Consider the following 22,104-nt stretch of genomic DNA (forward strand, 5'->3'; position numbering starts at 1 on the left):
AGAAAGAACGTGGGGATGACACACAAGACGTTGGACCATGATAAATGTGTAGACGAAACGAGGACAAAGATGATTTTGTTAGACAAACAAAATAAGATGAGAAAAAAAGAAAAAGAAAAAAACTGACTCACAATCCGTTTGTACCGCTGTGAATAGAACAAAACAAAAAATGAAATGAAATGAAAAGAATCCCCAAAAGAAATCTTTGAACCTTAAAATAGGCCAAGACGGTGACGAAAAATATGAATATTTATTAAACTATTTAGTTTGGGAAAACCGGTGATTCGGTGAGCGATGCGATGCGATGGATAGGAGGGATAGCAGCGATGTTCAGTCAGCATTTGGAACTGCTTTTGTTAATTTACAAATTTCTGGCTCCTTAAAACGCTATGTTTTACTATAACTATTACAATTACGAACTCTAATTTTTAACTAAACATTATTATTATTATTATTATTACTACTGTTACGGAACCAAACATTTTTTTTCTTTTTTTTTGTTTTTTGTTCTTTTGTGTTTCTCTGCTTTATATGCGCACGCCTGTAGCTTATAAAAGTATATTTTATCATTACTTCGAGTTAGATTGAGCAAACTAGTTATAGACAGAGTCAAACTACAAGAAAGGGAAGGGAAGGGAAGTAGAGAAACCGATTGAACCATAGCATATAGTCGCGTGTACATAGGATACAAAAACCACAGCATAACAGCAAACAAACTAAAAAAAAACAAAACTAAGAACTTGAATAATTTTTGCGTTTAATTGTTGAAAAGAAAATCGCAAAAAGAAAAACCGAAAACAAGAGAGCACACAGCAACTGATATGTGTGCTTGAATAATGAATATGAATATCTAGTGTTAAGATCTATACGGCTAGCCATAAAGAAGCCGCATGAGGGGAGGAAAATGTATTGTTAAAATCCACAAAATACACACAAAACAAAAAACAAAACAAACTATCGAGCACCTACGAAAATTGCCGCCGTTTAGCAGCGAGAGAGCGCCTCAGCAGGCCTTTCCGAGAGTAAAATTTAAAACAGGAAATAGAACCAGTAAACCGGAAACCGGATGAAAGCTACAAAAGAAATAAAAAACAAAGCGAGGAATAAATTTATATAATAAAAAACAGTAGCATTAAAATCGCACCTATATAGAAATATATGCATCGTATACACACACACACACATGATACATAGGAATACGATGAAGAGGTTTTTTTTTTTAGGAATGCCAGGCGTTAACCATTTAAACTCGATTAAGATATTTAAGATATACCGTTAAAGAAAACCAAAAAAGAAAATTTGTTTAACGCAACAAACAAAAAAAAATAATTCAAAATATAACAAAAAAATCCGCGGAACTATTTAAAGTTAATCCCAAAAAAAATACACACATATGAAAGGCGAATTAATAAGGTAAAAAGTATAAATGTTAAAACTTTGGAAACACTTTGGGCTGTATTACGGAAAAGAGAGAGATGGAGAGAGCAAGAGTGAGAGAGAGAGAGAGAGAGCGAGGAAGACAGACAGACAGTGCTTTGTTCTGCTTAGTAAGCGATAGCCGGTCTCTTCCTCACTCACTCTGGATACCTTCCTCCCTTCCATCGATCTAGACAAAAGTAAAGGAACGTTTAGAAAAGAAAATTTAATTTTTATCAAGTTGCAGGGAGGATTACTAAGTATATATATCTCAAGTAGTATACATATATTAAAGAATATAAATATGTATTTCCACACATAAGGAAATTTTCTAAAAATAAAAAAAAAAAAAAAAATGATATGCAACCACTAAGTCAAACTAAGCCAATGTACACTGCATCAATTTTAAGAAACAAAAAAATGATAACTATTTAGCGACAACAGAGAGAGATAGAGAGAGAAAGAGAGATCGAAAAAACCCACAAAAATCATTAACAGAAAAAGAATACAACTAAACAAAAAAAAAAATCACAAAAGATAAATCAAAATATTAAAAAAAAAAACAAATTGAAATTATATGAAAGGTAACAACTAAAATTAACTCTGAAATTTAAATTCTATTACATTTATATATGTATAAATATACATACGTATGTTACACAGGCCATTCGGACAAAATCAAACTTTACGTTTGCTGCAGGTCCACACTAAAATGTTTTATGTCCAGAACATAATCTTCTCTAAGATCTGCTGCATCAACAAAGTTATACCTATAACTTTAGCTGTAGTAAAAATGTAGTAGATCTTAAAAAAGTATATATTAACTTGTAGACCTGCAGCAAAGTTGGCCTGTGTTATAAACATATATTTATAGGTATATATATAAATTATAAACGGAAAAAAAAATACAAATCAATGTTTCTTATGTGTGTATTTATGTAACATATATGGTATAATATATTGTAGTTGCGTGTATGTGTATATAATATAGTAAAAATGTTAGCTCTCCACCATCTAACATGCAAGAAAAACAGGGAGAGGATACAGTCCCCTTGGCAGTGATTCGCCTCTCAGTGCCCACGCCCCTAAATCCCATCCAAAAAAAAAACAAAAAACAAAAAAAGCCAATGGCGCTTTGTAATTAATTATTTATTTTCTATATATTTGAGCGCAAATTCGTGTAGAATTTGTGGCTGCGCCAGAGCTTTTTGGAGTCTGAAAGCCAACAGACCCAGAACAACAATTTCTCTTCATTTCTTGCTTTTTTTTATTGAGCGTAGTTAGCATATTTAACCAGTTGACACTACCATATAGCCGGCCTCGGAAATGATTCGCACATCCTTTATAGAAGAGTTTAATGGTCCATCATATGACTTGATATGTAGTTATCTTACGCAAGATATACATACATACATATATTGGCTTTATAAGACTACAAAATTATGTGCCGCATTTTATAATATTTTACCCAAAGAAATATCACGAATATCACGAGTTGCACATCATTGAGCAGCCAGTTAAGTTTTCAGCAGCTAAATTAAAAAAACTTTTAAACATTTTTTTGTAAATAAACAAAAATTGCAACTTAAGAAACAAATTCCCCATTTTCAAAAATCTTCAAAAATTGTTTAATGGGTCAATTCTTTAACCAAACTTTTATATAAAGTCAGCAGAAAATAATCTACGTAGGAAATTAAGCAAAATTCGAATTCCTTTTAAAAAATCCAAATACGAATTTCGATCAATTTTTTGTTTAAACAAAATCTCTGTATATACTGAGGAGAATATATTTTGCGTGAGATAGCTAAATGTCTTGTGATCGAAGAGAGGATTTGCCCAGGCCAGGCTCTGAAGGTTTAATGCACGATAATTTTTGGGGTCGTCCGGTTGGCAGTTGGTGTTTTGTAGAGTTCGAATTGCATAATTTTCGTATGGTTTGCACTTGTTGATTTGCCGATAAGCAGCAGTAACAATAATTAAATGGAGAGCGAAAATAAATGGAAAACTATAACCATAAACATATGACTAAGTCTATTGAATAGCTAAACAAAGAATTCTATAAACACCTAGTTGATAGTGTTAGTACCCATACGAATAGATGGATCGTATGTATACCCCCATACCCCAAGAAAGATGATGCCGACGATGATAATGACAACAACGCCTACAAGCGCTGTCAATGGGGCTGGCATTGAAACTAAACTCTAAATTTATACAAACGTATACATACTTCTATATATATACATACGCATACAAAGAAACATATGTACTCAACTACTTCTACTGAGAAAAAGCCGACTAAAACTACAAAATCCTAATTCCCAGGCATGCCCCCAGACCCCAGACCCCCCCCCCTGCCACCACATCCCTTAACTCGGTGAAGAGCAGCCCCTGTCCACCCAACCAACTATACTTAACTTATACATACCAATATTTGTACATGCAACAGAAAAAGAAAAAAGAAGAGTATAAAGGAAAAGAAAAGAGAAAAGAAAAAGCGAAAGGTATTTAGAATTTAATAAAATTACAGTCAGGCGGGAACCGCGCCGATTACCGTCCGATTGTCGATTAAGCAGCGGATCGGATCGGATCGATCCTGATCCGCTGATGGTCCGGGCGATATTCTATCAAGCTATCGCTGCGGCCAATCGAACAGGGGACGGCAGTCGATGGCCTGTCCACACCCCCAACCCCAGGGGCCTAACTAAACCAGAAAAACTGAAACAAAAAATTATCTGAATGGGAAATACAAATCTAATTTAATATGTGTTTAAAAAATAATTAGCTGGAGTGAAGAAACGAAATAAAAATGCAAAAAAAAAAACAATGTATCTTCTATAATTACTTTCATGTATCATTTTATTTTATCCCACAGCTTTGGAGCGCTATATGTGAGGGGTGTCCCATCACCAACTTGTTACTTAGTTGTAGTCTTGGCTGTTCCATACAGCTATAGCTCCGGGTATCGTTTCCGTATCACCTGGCTTAGATTGTTTCCAAGAGCCAAGAAAACCCAATGTGAGATGCCCGCTGTATCAATTCTTAAACCGTTTTGAGTTTGTTTAGGTATGTTTTTGGCAATTCCCAACTGGCTGCGTGTGGCCATTGTTGGCCCTCGAATTCGCTTTCTGTTAAGGCTGGGCATCACCCCCACCCGGGAAAAATCCTGCCAAAGAAGAGCTTTTTGGTCCCTCACTGCATGGCATCTTGGAATGGTATAGTCTCTGATATGATACATAAATATGTACCAGAGCCCTGCATAAAATCTCAGCCATACTCAAGTCTCTTTGATGCTTTCTGCCGATTTCGTTAACAGTCACTGAAATTACTCAAAAAAACATGTGCCCTCGGCTAAGCACATTCCCTGCCGCTGTATCTTGAATGGGCTGATATTTATAGCGTCTGCTTCCCATACTTATTTACTTCTATACGTTGACCCAACAGCGTACACACATTTACGGTCAGCAACTATTACCCAGAGATTGGTTTTCAAGGTGGAGATTTATTGGACGTATGTAAGTACACGGGAACTACAGCTACTGGCCTCCTGTGGCCACACGCTAGGCGCGGGGGAAACTCGACTGGGTCCCTGGCAGCTGGACAGACTGCGAGGCCACCGCACAAGCGGCCGCAATGTGTGCATCGAGGGCTCGCTCTGGGAAGCGGGCCAGGTTGTGGGCCAGCGCACCGATGAAGGCGTCTCCCGCCCCCGTAGTGTCCACCACATTCTGGACCTGGGGAGCGGGCACATGCTGGAACTTGCCGGTCGAGTCCTTGGCTCCCCACACAGCTCCCAGTGGGCCCAGTGTGAGAATCACCGTGTTGGCACCCATCTCAATGAGCCGCTTGCAGGCGGCGTTGGCTTGCCTGCAATGGAGAATCTTTTGGTTGGGACACAGAAGGATGCTAAGCCAGTGCTTACTCTATGCTGCTCACGCTGGACACTCCCGTCATAATGGCCGCCTCGCTCTCGTTCACGCAGAAGATGTTGGCCAGCTGCAGCAGCTCTGGCGGCGTCTGTTCCATGGCCGGAGCGGCGTTCACAATGGATATACCCTTGAAGCAGCGCAGGGCCTGGAGCGTGGCTGCGACGGGCGTCTCCAGCTGGCACACGAGTACTTTGGCCCCGCTAAACAGCGCCTTGGCGATGAAGACGTCGTCGGGACTCAGCTGGTTATTGGCACCCACAACAATGATGATGTTGTTCTCGCCACCGTCGGAGACGGCGATCTGGGCAATGCCTGTGGTGTGGCCCGTCAGCTGATGCACGTGGCTGACATTGACGTTCTCCTCCCGCAGCTGGCGGAGGTAGTCGCTGCCAAAGCTATCGTCGCCCAGTTTGGCCACCAAGGCCGTGCTGGAGCCCAGCCTGGCGGCTGCCACACACTGATTGGCGCCCTTGCCGCCGTAGCCGGTCTGGAATTTGTGTCCGTGAAGCGTCTCCCCGGCCTTGGGCAGGCGGGGCGTGTAGCTGTCAAAATAAAACTTAAAGATGCTGAACAGCTGATCATCAGATTGATGGATGGCGGCGACCTACCAGATAAAATCTATAATGGCCGAACCGAAGACCAGAACGTCAGTTTCCTCACTCATTTTCCAGCTGCCTTCCGTTCCGTGTTGTGTTTTTTTGCAAACTGCAGCGAGGCGCTGATTTATAACTAAACGATTGAATTTACGATCCCAGTGTACTATGCTTATCGGGCGCAACAGGGGCCTTATCAGTAACTTGGCCAATTCCATTCACGGTCGACGGAACGGAGAGAGGCGGCTGGGAGTATTTGAGAAAGGCAGAGAAATTCATTTAAATGGCCCATTCTCTTAATATTTTTTTCTTGCTTTTGGTTTTGTTTTGGTGGGCAAGAGAACGACCAAGATACCGGAAATACCAGACGTGGTATTTTTGTGATCACTTTTTCACAACACAAATAATTAATGTTAATTGTCACGCGTTTCTGCTGCTCAAAGAAATGATTTATTGTAAACTGCAGCTTTCTTCTAGCCAATAAACTCTTTATAATCTCCGTAAACTAAACTAGACTTGGCATACCAATATATTCTGGCTGAAGTCCGCTAAAACGTACTAGCGCATGGCGGCATCACCATGTAGCTGTCGGCAGAAATTTAAATAATAATTGCTGCTAAAAATATCAATGAAAACGTTTAAACTAGTCCATGGGCACAACTGATGGTTGTAAAATATCGGCAGGCAAAGCCAAGACGATGTCATTGTGTCTTTCAGGGTGTATTCTCGCGTTTTCAGATAAATCATAAACTTTTATTAAATATACATACATTGGGGTAGTACAGATAAACAGAACTAGAACTGTTGGCAGGATAGGCGACCAGACGTAACCTAGGGGAATACATGCGATTTCATTTCGATTGGGGCTTTTTGGTTTGGGGTTGGCTTGAGCTTGAGTTTAACTGCGGACACTCATAACACATGGGCGTTCTGTTTCTAAAATTACAATTACAATTATAAATATAAAGCCATACATTTTGATTGGGCCCTAACGATTTACAAGTACATATATATGTGTGTATAAAATCTACAACTAGATTATTATACGTTTCACTAGCGAGCGAATAATCTTCGGCTCTGATTTTGATCTCCAGTATTCTGTGAGGGGTTGCCTTGCTTAGATCCTATAAATTGCGACTTGTGGAACCCCTCCATTGGTTGGAGTTGGGTGCGAGATAACATTTAGTACAGTACATTTTGGAGACGGGTGATTGGCGTGTCATCATCGTTATTGTAGGCATCAATCATTATCATCATCAATCATTTAGGGCTGCTAAATTCCGGCACGCTCCAGGGCGCTCAGCTGTGTCCCCAATCGCTCTTCCTTGGCCTTGCGCTCCGAACTGATCTTCTTGGAGCTCTGATAGGTGTTGAGGAAGGTCTGCACATCGATCTTGCCATTGAGAAAGTGCTCCACATGACGATCGCAATCGGCGTCGGAATTCGAGGCAGCAATTTGCAGTAATTCCTTTGGGGGGTAAGACGAGGACCGTGATTGGTGATGGGATGGGAAAAGACTACTCGAAAAATATTCGACTAACCCGTATGTGCTGGGGGGCATATTCCTCCGACTTCTTCAAGTACTTCTTGTTTAGTTCGTCGCACTTCTCGCCCAGCGTTTTCAGGGCAGTGTAGTCATCGCTGAGGCGGCGTTTCAGATCCACCAGATGGCTGCCCTTGCTCTCATTTTCACCTGGTTTGATGCAAATGATTAGGTTTGTTTTGCCCGATTGGATGGATTGATTAACGTCATTGCATACGTGAGATATTCTCCACTTGATTCATCATCGAGTCCAGCTCCTCGTTTAGATGCTGCACCACAGACATCTCCTCGATGAAATCGTCGAAGAACTCCGGATCCCTGTCCAGCTGCTTCAGCTCGTCCAGCGACAGTGTGGATAGGTTCGGCATATTGCCCTCCTCCTCCTCTGGCACCAGTCCGCCACCAGCAGCAATGCGCCTGTTATCCTGCAGCTGTGCCTGCGGCGACACCGCCTGCTTCGACGAATTGCGTGTGGTGGGCATACCGAAGTGACCCGTTGCTCCTAGCTCTTGAAGTGGACAATATTCCAATCGGTTTCTAGCATTTGATACCCACGCGCTAAGTCTCCTTTGAGTTAGTTGGTGGCGTCGAGGGCCTGTATAAATGACGTTGTAATTAATTAAATTCTTGGCGGTTCTGTTCTGCCTTCTACTCACCAAATGGCGTTTGAGTCCTTGTGTTTGGGTTGCGGCGATGCGTTCGGTTTTCAGCAGAGTGTTTGACTTTCTAGAACCCAAAGCGCATAAATCGAGTGTTTGCTTTGTTTGTTCAGGTCTGAATAACATTATCTTTTATAACAAAAACAACATTCGCACCGTTGACACGGCTGACAGCTAAGGGTTGCCACCTTGCCCGCAAGAGCCGGGCTGGGATTGGTATCCAAAATGAATTGTTGGCTATCACAGCTGCAAAGACACAAATTTGTGACCATGGAATCGTTTTCAGTTGGAGCCCACCAAGTGCAACGAACTGCAGCACACGGGCTGGATGTGCTTTCTGTGAGGAGGCCTGCATACCCTGCTCTCATCGAACAGCTGATCGGACACCATTTGTTTACGATTTGTGCAACGGCGGCATCGCAACGCGCTTTACATAACTGTTGTTTCTATTAAATACAAAACTATGGCGCTCTTCGAGATGAAATGGCTTCGCCGCATGGTGCGGCGGAACACAAGCCCCATACCGGAGCACCGCGCCGAAATGTGGAAGCGACGCCTCAGCATTGGCTATGCGATTCTGGCCTGGCACGCCTTCGGCCTGGTCTGCTACATGGTCTACACCGGGCGCAACGACTGGGCTAAATACTATGGCTACAAGACGGAGGAGGAAATGGCCCTGTCGCCGGCCCAACAGTTCGCCAAGCACCTCAAAGTGGAGGGAACTGGCAAAATCATACGCTACTCGGGCTTCAAGAAGGTAGAGGAGATACCATTCGACTCCAGCACTGTGGAAAAAGTAAAGGAGTAAAGCAGACATTTAGATTATAGTTAATATCATTTTTTTTTGTCCTAACAATTGATTGCAATCAAAGAAAGTATATAAACAAAAGCAAGGTCTGGTATTTATTGTGGCATTTTCTGCTGGTTGAAAGTGGGTATTGAAATATACACACACGAATATTGTAAAACTTGAAACATTTTAGCGCAGTTCATGTGAAAGATATCGTGTTTTAGGTGAAGATAAAGAGAATGGATGTATCTAACAGAAGAATACAATACACAAACATTATTTTCAACAGTTTATCTCAATGTGTTCTACTTTTTAAATTTAGCGGCGCTAACTTCCTTTTATTCCTCGGTAGATTTTGAAAATTAAAGGTATATTTCGGCATATTTCTGGGGGTCAGGCGGTCTTTTTGATCGATAAATCTACGGTCACACTGCAATAAGCGTACTATTAGCAGTGTTGCCAACTTTTCATCAGGAAAAAACCGTTTCTAACTTATATATATATATTATATATGTAAACCTCACACCACAACGTGTCACTTGAAATTAGTTTCTCTTAGTTTTGATGTAAAAAAAAGCGGAAAAAAGCCAAACTCATATCAAAAAAATCCAGAATTTCCGTTTCCCGCAAATCCCAAATTTTTACCGCAGCTGGTTTTCAAAAACAGCCAGTTTTGACGGGAAAAAAGTGGAATCGGCAGCACTGACTATAAGCAACTTTGATAATGCCCGTGAGCCTTCGGCTTGTGAAGAAGTGATTGCATTGCGGCCTGACAAACTGGCAATCTTTCGAGACGGTGCGTGCGTGCGGTTGCAGTTAATTCAGCTATATCTAAAAATAAAACAACAAATCAGCAGCACCAGAGCAACGGCAGAACAACAACAACAACAGTCGCGGCAGCATCCAACAGACAGCACACATACAAATGTACAACTTCAAACGTATTTTTAATTGTAACAAAAAAATAAATGAATATTAATTGACTATCAGGCAAGCAATGCACTCTTGTCGGAGGTCATCAGCAATGACTGCACTGCTGCTCCGTTTGTCTCTGTGTCTGTGAAATAACGGGACTAGCAGCAGCAGCAGCGGCGGCGGCGGCTGCATTAGAAAAGCAACAGCAAATGGCATTTGCAGACAGCGGTTCCACTGCTTTCCTCCCTCACCCCCCCCTAATTGGAATTTGTGGAAATATAAAAGAAATGTTAAGAGCCGCAAATAATTGCTAATTAGCTGCATTTCTTCATTGTTGTTAGAGGTGCCGCTGCTGCAGCCACAACTGCTACAAGGCTTCGCTAACGAATTTCTAATATAATTAACGCCGACCGAGAAGCCCGCCTCTGCTGCTGCTACTGCCACTGCCACTGCTGTTTCTGTTTCTGTTGCAGCTGTTCTGTTTCTTAAAGAAACGTTTGAAATGTGTGTGCGTGTGTTACCGTTTTGTTGCAACGAAATGCAAAAATGTGTCTATGATCGAAACTCATATACAAACAAATATATATATAAAGTGTTCTCTCCCTCCTGTTTCTGTCATTTCGCAGTGGCCGAGCAACGGTTTAGCTTGAACCAAGCCACCCACCCCCTCCATCTACAACCGACCCCCAAAAAGTCAAAGGTGCAAGTGCTTCTCTCACACACATAAACGCACACGGAAAGAGCGGCTTAGCAGAGACAGCAACCAAAAGCTGTTCGGAATACCGTTTGATTGATTATTATTATTGCTGCTGTTATTCTCTTCTCTCATCCTCCTCCACCAGAGCGGACTGCACCAGCACATTTCCCTGAGGTGGCGACGGGTGAGTGTGAAAAACTACAAAAATAGACTAAGAAAATGATGTTCCAGTTTGTGTGTTTTGTTGCTGCTGTCTGTTTGAAAAGAAAAACGATTAAAATCGCATTATTTCTATAATTTTTGAAAGTGAAACTTCCACTTTCGGCCGCTTCTAAGCCGAAAGTAACATCCGTAGCAAAACGTAAACCATCCAACATCAAAGAAAACCCAAAAATTCCAAATAAAGAAGAAAACGCGCATAAATGTTTATGTATAAAAATAAGATGATGACAAAAAAAAAAAAAAACACAACTTTTAGAAATGGTCGACGGCATGTCAACAAACAACAATGGCTATAACTCTAACAATAACCGAAAAAAAAGTTAATTTATATTTCGACGAGCGAAAATGAAACCGTTTTCTAAAAATAATTTATTGTTATACACTTGAGAAGCGAAAGGAAACAGATTTCGGGGCAGTTTCTATGCATACAAAAAGCAAAAACCAAAGCTCGGGCTAGCATTAAAGAAATTATACAATAAACCAGAAAGAAAGACTAGATTCCGGCACCCAAAGATTTGTATACCCTCGCAGATCTATATTTCCCATGGTTCTATACGACAGAAAACTTTAAGACGAATGGGAAATCAAAAATAGTTGATTTTGGTTGGAATTATCATAAAGAGAAAATTTTTGTTCTCGTAAACGTAAACAATAGTTTCTATGGCAGCCCTATGCTTTAGGGATCTGATTTTGGTCGGCTCCTGTTGATCCTGATTCTAGTGAAAACCGTAAAACACTCCTTTCAAGGGTATTACAAGAGCCGGCCAGCATATGGTGGTGGGGCCCGGCCCGGTGAACAATGCGAGATGGAACATAGGCACACGCACTGTGGGAAAGAGGGAGAGCAGCGCGGCGCGGCGCATATTTCGAGCGGTAAAACGGTTCGCGTCAGCTGCGGCGCATGACGCATGGCGCGACAGCACTCCGGTGCGCTACAGTTTTCTCTCTTTCGGCATAGGCGGCGAGATGCATTGTATTAACAGGTGCACTCTCTCCTCTCTCTCTCTCTCTGCCTGTGTTAAGCGACGACGATTTATATGCCATTCCAAGGCTAATAGAGCATTTAGCTGTTTGTAATTTTAAGCAATCAACCGAACCTATGTATCTGTTTGTTCTCTATATGAGGTCCCATTAATTGGCTGATTATCTTCTAATGCATCCATTGCTCCATTGCTCGTTTGCTTCTTCATATTTACCGATATTCTTTGCTCGGTTTGCTGGCATCCGATATGCCGCTTTGCTTGGGCTGTAGAGAGCATTGGTTTGGCGCGCCAAAGCGTAACCGTTCGTTCATAAAGAAACAAAATTCACAGAGCAATACACCTCGCCGCACCGTACTTTACCTAGCCCCACACCACCCCACCCCACCCCACACCACACCACTCCACTACACCGCACACGCACACAAGTGAATGGCCCGAGGGGGCCGGTCTGCCTCCCTGGCTCTTCCCTATAACTACCCGCCCACCCCGCTCGCGCTCTCGCTCACGCTAGGCCAGTGGCCGGCACTTCTGGTTATGGCTAATGCTGAATAACTTTTAATGCGAGTACCCAACCGTACTCTCTCTATCTCTCTCTCTCTCTACAAGAGAGTATTTAAATTTTAATCACAGATTTGATAGTTTGTAATGCTCAGAGATCTAGCTGAAGTAAAACCCTGTCTGTTTTCCCTGCACAACATTTTGAGATCTTGAGATCGAGACGAGCTGTAAGATATTTTTGAACGAATGGATAGAGTATACGAGTGTCGGGCGCCTCTGTGCTTGGATTATATGCATTTTTTTGAATATGTCATGCTCGCTGGCCAGGGATCCACAGAGGTGGTGGGCCCCAAGCAGAGCGTAATGCGATACCGGAGCCTGGCCAGGGGGCTAGCCTGATGGTCAGCTTCTGCGGTTATCAGAGGTGCACACACACACACACACACACACATAGTTTGTGGGTGACAAGGGAGCGGGGGAGCAGCTGCAACGATAAGTGATGTTTTGGTATGATGGTCATAGACCCCATCGACAGCGCCCCACCCTCCCGTACCGACGACCACACCGAAAACAATGAAAAATCATAAAAGAGAAACAAAAAGAGAAATGCAGAAAACCGCAAATAAACCGAACGACGCGCTTTGGTGGCTTTTGCGGTTTTTCTTCTCTCTTAAGTTTTTGTTTTGTTCTTTTTTTTGATAAGCTCCCAAGAAGAGGAGGAATTAGAAAAGAAGATAAAACAAGCAGAGAATATTAAAAAAAAGAGCGCAAAGAAGAAGGAAGCAAAAACACACGCATATCGGCGAGAAATCCCACAAAGAATGTGTAGAGAGATGGGGGGAAAACTAACAAGAGAATTAAATGTTGTCCATTGATACAAGTCGAAGATTTAAATACCCTTCGTATATTTCATTAAAAGCGGTTTCGGCCTTTGATATAATCTTGAACTGCAATGCGATGGAGGAAAAAGCACTGACAGGTTTCTAGTTGGGATCACCAAACTCTCATCCCCGTTCAACCAAACAAAAATAAGCAGAATATACTAGAAATACATCCAATCATAAATTTTTCTGGTTTATTAATGCCCGAGGAGGGTCAACAGCGTTGATTGAGTGTAGATGCGTGAATTTGTTGAAACATTTAGTTGGTCGAACATATGATTTCAAATTTGAAACCTGGCGCCTCTTCAGTGTTGGGCAACGCGTCACGCATGCGCCGTGCGAGGCGCCCTCTATCGCCGTACAGCTCACGATAAAGTATCTATCCAAATGCGTTAGGTTATTTTCACAATATGATAAAAAATAGTATCGTATGGATCCATAATTTCTACCTGTATCAAATTCTGGTTGTAGCAAAACCTCAGAAACACTTAAATATGGTTGGATAGGGCAATTGAATGGCTTAGACACAAACATTTCATGTATATTGTTCGAAGATATTAGGTTGAAACTGCTATCGATAGTCATATCGATTGTTTCCCAGCACTGATGGACACTTGTTGTTGTTGTTTGAAGAAAAAACAGAAACCGAAAACGCGCGTCGCTTTGTTGTCAGTAGTGTAGTTCTATTTTTTTGTCGTTCATTTCTCGTTCGTTTCTTTCTTGCTGCGCCTTCGCCTTGTTGTTCTTTTTTTTCATTTTTGTTTTATTTTATTTCATTATGTGGATGCCATAGTTAATAATTTGTAACTATTATTCCGCTCGGGTATGTGCGTACGTGCGTGTATACGAGCCGTATGTGTGTGTGTTTCACTTGTGCTGGTGTGTGTGTTGGTGCGAAGAGTTGACTTTTTTGTTTTGCTGGCGTATTCCGGTTTATTTTCTTTGCGCTAGCGGGAAAGAGTGCGAAAATAAAGAAAAGATACCCTTTTTACAGTTATTTGATCCAAGAAATTAAATAAACGTTTGCGTGTATGCGTGTGTCTGTGTGTGTGTAGCTTCATTCAATTATCTTTGAAGGGCAATCCAAGAGATCTCCACATCCTGTTTAGCTTGCTCCCACTGTGCAGTTGCATTGCAGTGCTGGACAACGCACATGTTTTGCCCAAATCAGGGCGCGCGTGTGCACCACCCCTCCCAACCGGAGCCTTCTCCGACACATAATCAAATTAACATTAAAACGATAAATGACTCGACTGCTCGGTGCTTTTTTCACTTTCTTGCTGCCCAATTATCCAGCATTATCGCAGTGCAAACAAATTGCGAACCTAGATAAAACCCCTACCACCTGATAAGGTCTCATGTTCATCAGCAATTAAAAAGTGTCCCTCAAATGTACATTTAATTTCGGTTATTTTTTTCGTTCCTGTTTGCATGATGTCATGTCGTCTATGTTTGCCTTTCAGTTTAAAGGCCTAAAATGAAATAAACAAAAATTTGCGTGTTTCGCGTGGGCTATGCGCTGTCCCAAAAAAAAATTAACAAAAGATTTCAGTTGCTGTTTGCTGGTCTGTTGCCGAGGCCATAAATGGCCAAGATACAAAAGCCGCCCGCTCTATATAGGCAGATAGTTTACCAACACTGGCGACAGGCTGCTTGCAAGTGCACTGCCGACTGCGGTCAGCTGTCAATGTCATGTTAGTGCAGTTGAATTTCAGCCTCGTTTCTTTCAAATGGTAGTAGTGGGTGGGGACGGGGGGGAGTGACGCGTCGTGTCATGTCGGGCCATGAGTAATCCGGCCTATGACAATGGGGGGGGGGAACAAAAATAACACATGAACAAACACAGTGGCCCTTGTACCCCGCGGGTAGGGGGAGTCCTCTGCTGATCTCGAATCGAACTCTCGCTCTCTGGCTCCCTTGATCTCTTGCTCCCACAGTGCCTGTTCACATACGTACACTACTAGGGTTACAGTGATTACCACGCTTATTCGCTCACCTTTTGCAACCAATTCAAAACGTCTCTAGGTTGTGATTCTCGTATTTGTGGGGTGGTTCCATATATATTTACCATGGGTTTTCCGCCTGACTTGCCGGTAGCGGCTGAACGAATAATTCTAGGCACCACTGTCTGTACTTGTGTATACAAGTGCGCGCTGTTAAAATGTTGACGTTGCAGTAGTCTCTTTTGGAAGATTTTGGGGAGGAGGAGGTGTGCAATTGGCATATTCTGAACTTCAAAGTCCCCCCCGATCGATATTGTTGTTGCCCGTACTGCATATTAATTGAGGGGAGTGTGTGTGTGTGTGTGTGTTGTTTGTGCGTCAGTCACTGTTTCTGATTCGATCGTTCGTGCCGGCTCTCTTGAGTGTTAGGCCCCATAGCTCTCTGTTAACTAACAGACTAACAGAGTCTGCGCTCTCTCGCTGTGCCGCTTATCTGGAACAATGCCGTGCGATTGTCTGCGGACACAAACGAGTAATATTGTTGTTATTGTTTGCATATATATTTTTCTGATGTTGCATGCAACATCATTAGCATTTGCTTTTCCCCCATCGTTTGCTTTCATTCATCGTTTGGATCTCAACGCGAGGGTCTTTTACCGGCATCTTGCATTATCCAAAGAAACGACACCAAAATTTGTGTAGAAATTTCACTTTTTCTGTGAGCGAGAGCGAGGCCGGAGCAGGCAGCGAAAGAAAGAGAGTGAGCAAGAAAATCGAATTGATAAAATATATTTTGATAACAGGGCAAAAGGCAACGAATGCAGTGCGACTCATGTGGCAAATATGCATTGATAAATAATAGTAATTGTTAGAACGATACCAATAAACAACGATAACCGACAACTAATAGCTATAAAGATAACGATAAACGACGACCATTTCGAAAAAAAATAGTGCCACGATATATAAAACGAAAGAGCTCCAGGAAAATCAAAAAAATCACCCGCCACATTTGGGCAGATTCAACATCAACTCGGATCCGAAACTGGAGCTTAAGATCCAACAAGTGCTGGTGTTCAAAATCAATTAGGCAATTCAATCACGATCCACAATCAATAAAACTGCAGCTCAATATCTGAAATTGTTAGATTTTTATATAAATAATGATATAGCCAGTGGAGCTTAAGAATTAATTTCAAACCACAAAAAGATCTTACATGTTAAATAAAGCCCAAATATCACTGACAATACAGAAGTGTATCTCCAAGGTTCCAAAGTTTATGGTTTACGTTTTGCTACATATACACAATATCCACCAAATTGGCAATACAATTTTCATCGACCAACGAGAATCACAAAAATGATTAAGCTGAAATCATTGTTTCGCAGAGGACAAGGGACCTCGAGTTCCAACTCCTCGAACTCCTCGCACAAGCAACAGCAGCAGAACTCCAACTCCAACAATAATCGCCAGAAGTCACAGTCGAGTACATCCCTAAACACGGCCCACGAACAACAACAACAACAGCAGCAGCAACAACAGCAGCAGCAGCAGCAGCAACTCAATAACGCGGCAACAGCTGCAACAGCGAGTGGCACAGCGACAACAAAGTTTTATTCCAATCACGAGGCAGCCACATACGAACGGGGCGTGGATGTGGGCGATGATGAGGCGCTGCTGCTGACGAATCAACAACAACAACAGCGACTTCAACAACAATTGCAACAGCAGCAGCAGCAACAGCAACAGCAGCAACAACAACAGAGCCACACGCTGCCGCTGAAAAAGTCAAAGCTAAAAGGACAAAAGCAACCAAAGCAGCTGCCAATATTACAACAACAGCAACAGCTTCTGCAACAACAACAGCAGCAACAACAACTGCAACTCCAGCAACAACAGCAACAGCAACAAGCAGCGCTCCGCAATGCGAATGTACAACCAGAACAACAACAACAACAACAACTAATGACTTCCATTGCGGCCGTGCCTCCAGCAGCGGCAACCAACAACAGTAGCAGCACCAGCAGCAGCGGCAACAACAACAACATTAACAACAACAACGCATTGGCCGCGTTGCAAGATGGTGGCGCTGCTGCCGCCGCCGCAGCTGATTTCTATCAACAACTAGCAGCAGCAGCCACTGCAGCATCGGCAACATCAGCCAGTGCCGGTGGCAGCAACAACAGTGTCGGCAATAGTACGTCGGCAAGCGCATTTCCGGCCGCAGCAGCCGCCGTGGCCGTGGCAGCCGCTGCAGCCAGCAGCTATCAGAAACAGCAGCAACAGCAGCAGCCACTGTTCAACAACGAACAGCAACAACAGCAGCTCTTGGAGGTAAGCGACACCAATCGAAAAAGCATTGCTTGCCACAAACAAACAAAACCCTTCTCTTGCTTTCCCCTTTTTGCAGGCTAACAACAAAATGCAGGAGCTGCAGAGGCAGCTGGATCGACTGGGAAGCGAGCAACTGCAGTTGGAGACACGCATCACAGAGCTGCTGCCATACCAAAGCGAGGTGGTCAAACTGAAGGGCGATCTGGTTAAGATGCAGGTGGGCGGCATGGTGGGAGGTGGCTTGAGGGTGGAATCAGTGGAAGCGATGGAGCGAGCGTCTCTAACCACAAGTTGTTGTTGTTGTTGTTGTTGTTGCTGTCGTTGATGAGTTGTCATGGCTGATTGATGCAGTGATACCCTATAAGCCATATGGTATGCCTAAGCGTATCCAATTGATGAGTATGAGGATCCATGGGGCATTATAGATCAAACTTAAGATACACAAATAGGTCAGGGTACATACGTATGTATATAGAGCGAAGATCTATAGCTGATTCAACAGAATAGCCATAAAAGTATGTCAATTAAAGATCCCTGTGAGAAGGCAGGGCACAGGTATGCGAGCAATCGCCACTACGAAGGTGGGTAGCCAGGGGGCGTTGCGCTTCGATACTCTAACCAATACATATTGATATTTAATATGTTCTATAAGATATACAATATACAGAGAGACAGAAAGACAGACAGACAGAGAGATGGGGCTCCTTAATTGATTGTAGAGCAAATGCAGTGATGAGAGCTTGGGTTTTGCGTCGTAAGAACAACAGCAGCAACAGCAACAGCAGCAACAGCAACATCTTAACTCACCTGTCGAGATCCGAGATCCAATCAAATCGAATAATCGAATCCAATCTAAACTGACCTGATCTTTTCCGCTTACAGAATCTACAGGAGAAAACACAAATGGAAATCGGCAATCTGAAATATGAAAATGAATCTTTGCGCAATCGCTTGCGGGACGTTGTCAACTCGCCATTGTCGGATGCGGAGAAGCATCAGATTATACAAGATTCGCAGCGTTTGCATAGCTCAGCGCCCGCCTCCATAGCACTGCCCAGTGTGAGTATCTAGGAAGTAAAATTGCGCTACGGTTGCCACCATTTTTCACCATTCGTTTTTTTTGTTTTTTTTTTTGTAGACAAACGAAGCGCACGATGGGACGCCCTGCCTCACGCCCGACTGGGACAAGCAGTCGTCGTCCAGCGAAATATCAGTAGCCTGCTTGCAGGACAAGATCATCCAGATGGAGGAGACCCACTACTCGACCAATGAGGAGCTGCAGGCCACCCTCCAGGAGCTGGCCGACCTGCAAACGCAGCTCAGCGACACCCAAACGGAGAACGAACGGCTCGCCGAGGAGAAGGATGTGCTCTTCCAGTCGCTCTGCCGCCAGACGGAAAAGCTGAACGAGTCCCGAACGCAGATCAGCACCCTTCAGGAGCTGCTGCTGCGCGACACCAAGCAGGCGGCTGAGGTGTGCACATCGGAGCGCGAGAAAAAAGCTGCTGGATCTCATCCAGACGTCGCAGGAGGAGCGGGAGGCGGTGCTGCTCAAGCAGGAGGAGCTCAACGGGGAGCTGGCCGAGCTGCGACAGAACCGCGATGCCGCACAGCAGGAGCAGCAGCGGCAGCGGGAGCGCATCGCCTTGCTTGACTCGCAGCTGGACGCGGCCACGGCGGAGCGTAAGCAGGGCGAGGCACAGTTCTCGCAGGCCAAGGAGGAGATCTCGCAGCGGGCCATTGAGATCAGCAGGCTGAGCACGCTGCTCGAGAATGCCCGCTCCAAGATCGAGGAACTGGAGGCGGATTTGGCGCGTGGCGACAAGACCGATCTCAGCGACGTACTGGACGCAGCCCGACGGGAGAAGGATGCCCTGGAGGAGCGGCTGGCCGAGCTGCAGGATCAGTGGTCGCGCAGCCAGGCGGAGTTGCGTCGCCTGCGGGAGCAGCTGGCCGGACTGACCGAGGAGTGCAAGGTGGCCAAGAACAATGCCAAGTGCGCCGTCTCCCATCTGGAGTATCGGCTGGAACAGCTGCAGCGCGACAAGGACAAGCTGGCCGGTGACTGTCAGGCGCTGGAGGAGCGGGTGGCCGAGCTGCAGGTGCAGTCCAAGTGCCACCACGAGGACAAGGCCCAGCTGCAGACGCTGCTCGGCGAAACGCAGAGGCACCTGGGCGACGTGAAGCTGAAGCTGAGCGACACCGAGCAGCGGCTGGACAAGGAGACGCAGCTGCGGCGACGAGAGGCTGAGGAATGGCAACAGTTCCAGGCGGATCTGCTGATGACCGTGCGTGTTGCAAACGACTTCAAGACTGAGGCGCTAAGCGCTCGCGAGCAGCTCGTGCTCGACAACAAGACGCAAAAGGAGAAAATCCGGCTGCTGGAGCAGCAGCTGGAGAAGCTCACCACCAAGCAGCGTAAGGTCAAGTCATTTCCCATACCCTACTCTTTGATTCGAATCCCTTCCTCGTTCGTTCCTCAGTACCGCAGCCGCCGTCGGAGACGCCACAGTCGTTGCTGTCCACGGTCCAGCTGGAGATGGCAACGCGTCGCAGTAAACTTAGCTTTAGCCGGCAGGACTCCAGGCTGTCCGTCAAGACCCTCATAGAGAGCATCGAGAATAACAAGGCGGTAGGTGGTGGATCCTTCTCTCCCACTAATTTTACACTCGCTTGAACTGCTCCCATTCCCATTCTTCCATGCAGCAAGGCAAATCGGATGAAGCGGAGTCAAACTACAGCTCCAATTCGAGCCTGAACAGCGGCACGCCCGAGCTGGGGAACACTCCCATCATTCTGGCCGCCTCCGGTGATTGGCACGAGAGCGTAAGCAAACATCTTTCGCTTCTGTTGAAACCTCTCTAATCGATCTTTGGTCTCTCTATCCCCACAGCTTCGTTTGCCAGTCCTGCAGAGCAGCAATCTGCACGTAAATGTAGGAACAACGACTGCGGCAGCAGCAGCAGCAGCTGACGCTGCAACTGGAGGAGCCGGAGGAGTAGGATCAGCTAACTCTACCAAAGCCACAATGCCGTTGCGGGAGCAGCAGCAACAGCAGCAGCATGTGACGGCTGCCAACTCCTCGCAGCCCTCCACACCGGCCACGCCCAGCAGCAGCGGCAGCAGCCAGCCGCCCAGTCTGCCCTTTGGCAGTGTCTCAAAGTCCTTCATTAGCGGTAGGTCAGGCGAAGCTAAAGAATCGCCCGCCCTTCTAAAACATTCTGTTGTGTTCTCTCTGTTCAGGCGAGCGCAAGGATCCGCTAAATATGCTGGCCAAGAACGGTGGCTCCAAGAGGAATGCACTGCTCAAGTGGTGCCAGAACAAGACAGTGGGCTACCGCAACATTGACATCACGAACTTCAGCTCATCGTGGAACGATGGCCTGGCCTTCTGCGCGATCCTTCACTCTTATCTGCCGGATCGCATACCCTACGATCAGCTCAGTCAGGCAAACAAGCGGCGAAACTTTTCGCTTGCTTTTGCCGCCGCCGAATCGGTGGGAATTGGCACCACACTCGTGAGTTCTCCCCATCCCCATCGCCATCCCTACGCCACCATAATTTAAATGCGACTCTCGCTATCCTCTTTTCCTCTGTAGAACATCAACGATATGTGCCAGCTTGAGCGGCCCGATTGGATGCAGGTGATGTCCTATGTGACGGCGATCTACAAATACTTTGAGACCTAGATGGATGCCGTCTCTCGTCTACCGTCTACCGTCTTTTGTGTATATTTATAATCAGCATTTCCTCAATGTTTTGCGTTCAGACGAATCCCTCTGACCTCTGACACGACAAGAAGAAAATATTTTAACTTTAGCCCCTCCTCCCCACGCCCTTAGTGTATATGTATGTGTTTTTTGTTTTTGTTTTTTTTTTTCTCTCTTCAGACTTTCATTTTGTATGTCTATATGTCTATGTCTACACCATTTATCGATGTTAGTGGACAGGTGGTTGAAAAATCTTGACTTATTTGAATGAATGAATGAATGAAACGGAGCAGCAGGCAACAGGCAACAGAGCATGAAAAACAATTGTTTATTAAATATTAAGTAATCTGTAAAATGCATTTGTTTGTTTTTTCGGTTTTACAGATGAACGCTAGAGCCCCCTAGATATTGTAGAACTTAGTTTAAAGATACTCGTATGTTTAAAAAGCAGCTTCGAGGTTGGTTTTTTTTTTGTTGTATAAGAGAGTGCCCCCCTGTATGCCGAGTGTCCACTGTATTTTCTCTCTCTGTGTGTATGTATGTTTTTTTTTTTTTTCCTTATTGTAATTTTTATTGTATACGCTGGAGCAAAACTACATAAGCTGATGCGAATGGTGGAATGGTGTGGTGACGATGATGGGCAACTATAGCGAATAGAGCGGCGTAGCAGCAGCAGCAGGAGAATGAGAAGGAGAAGCAGTCCGGACTAGCTTTAGCATACCATACGTATATATATACACATACCTACTATATTTATTTATTCCAACTACTACTCGTACATCAGATCACTAAACTGTATTTTCTCAACGATTCATTCTACAAAATACCGATACCATAAAGAACAAAAAATTAACGCGCAATGAAAACAATTCATCCATCTCTCTTTGTTTTTCTTTTGCCATAAAATCCAATTATGTTGCCAACCAAGACTCCGGGGCAGGGGGCTGAGGCTTAGAGTCTAATCCCAGACTCTCCTCTGTCGGTGGGGGG

The 22,104-nt window shown here is 44.3% G+C and overlaps 4 protein-coding genes across 4 annotated transcripts; 2 read left to right on the plus strand and 2 right to left on the minus strand.

The window, feature by feature from the left end:
* Nucleotides 1-4,891: 4,891 nt before the first annotated feature.
* Nucleotides 4,892-6,226, minus strand: LOC111066254 (ribokinase). Its single transcript, XM_022354709.2, has 3 exons — nucleotides 5,954-6,226; nucleotides 5,339-5,887; nucleotides 4,892-5,283 (listed from the first exon to the last, which is right to left on the minus strand). The coding sequence occupies exons 1-3, from the start codon at nucleotides 6,154-6,156 to the stop codon at nucleotides 4,977-4,979; spliced, it is 1,059 nt and encodes a 352-aa protein (XP_022210401.1). The 5' UTR covers nucleotides 6,157-6,226; the 3' UTR covers nucleotides 4,892-4,976.
* Nucleotides 6,227-6,669: 443 nt separating this feature from the next.
* On the minus strand, nucleotides 6,670-8,299 carry LOC111066232 (vacuolar protein sorting-associated protein 37C). The gene is made up of 4 exons (XM_022354679.2): nucleotides 8,138-8,299; nucleotides 7,699-8,076; nucleotides 7,480-7,631; nucleotides 6,670-7,406 (listed from the first exon to the last, which is right to left on the minus strand). The coding sequence occupies exons 2-4, from the start codon at nucleotides 7,961-7,963 to the stop codon at nucleotides 7,212-7,214; spliced, it is 612 nt and encodes a 203-aa protein (XP_022210371.2). The 5' UTR covers nucleotides 7,964-8,076; nucleotides 8,138-8,299; the 3' UTR covers nucleotides 6,670-7,211.
* Nucleotides 8,300-8,515: 216 nt separating this feature from the next.
* Nucleotides 8,516-9,042, plus strand: LOC111066233. Its single transcript, XM_022354681.2, has one exon. The coding sequence runs from the start codon at nucleotides 8,604-8,606 to the stop codon at nucleotides 8,946-8,948; it is 345 nt and encodes a 114-aa protein (XP_022210373.2). The 5' UTR covers nucleotides 8,516-8,603; the 3' UTR covers nucleotides 8,949-9,042.
* A 4,717-nt stretch (nucleotides 9,043-13,759) lies between these two features.
* On the plus strand, nucleotides 13,760-21,661 carry LOC111066261 (cytospin-A). The gene is given in 11 exon segments (XM_022354718.2): nucleotides 13,760-13,794; nucleotides 15,873-17,404; nucleotides 17,481-17,621; nucleotides 18,287-18,463; nucleotides 18,543-18,899; nucleotides 18,901-19,822; nucleotides 19,888-20,036; nucleotides 20,111-20,230; nucleotides 20,298-20,580; nucleotides 20,648-20,922; nucleotides 21,004-21,661. Coding segments are annotated over 10 exon segments (3,489 nt in total). The 5' UTR covers nucleotides 13,760-13,794; nucleotides 15,873-16,429; the 3' UTR covers nucleotides 21,094-21,661.
* Nucleotides 21,662-22,104: the final 443 nt, after the last annotated feature.

Source organism: Drosophila obscura, unplaced genomic scaffold (assembly GCF_018151105.1).
Source record: "Drosophila obscura isolate BZ-5 IFL unplaced genomic scaffold, ASM1815110v1 contig_165, whole genome shotgun sequence".
NCBI lineage: Eukaryota > Metazoa > Arthropoda > Insecta > Diptera > Drosophilidae > Drosophila > Drosophila obscura.

Bases quoted from the DNA above. Each gene is read 5' to 3' on its own strand.
- LOC111066254 (XM_022354709.2), bottom strand. From the start codon at position 6,156: ATGGAATTGGCCAAGTTACTGATAAGGCCCCTGTTGCGCCCGATAAGC. The intron at 5,888-5,953 runs GTAGGTCGCCGC...TTATTTTGACAG, and splicing joins GCCATTATAGATTTTATCTG to CTACACGCCCCGCCTGCCCA. The intron at 5,284-5,338 runs GTAAGCACTGGC...TCTCCATTGCAG, and splicing joins TCCAGCGTGAGCAGCATAGA to GCAAGCCAACGCCGCCTGCA.
- LOC111066232 (XM_022354679.2), bottom strand. From the start codon at position 7,963: ATGCCCACCACACGCAATTCGTCGAAGCAGGCGGTGTCGCCGCAGGCA. The intron at 7,632-7,698 runs GTATGCAATGAC...GCATCAAACCAG, and splicing joins TCAAGTGGAGAATATCTCAC to GTGAAAATGAGAGCAAGGGC. The intron at 7,407-7,479 runs GTTAGTCGAATA...TACCCCCCAAAG, and splicing joins ATGCCCCCCAGCACATACGG to GAATTACTGCAAATTGCTGC.
- LOC111066233 (XM_022354681.2), top strand. From the start codon at position 8,604: ATGGCGCTCTTCGAGATGAAATGGCTTCGCCGCATGGTGCGGCGGAAC.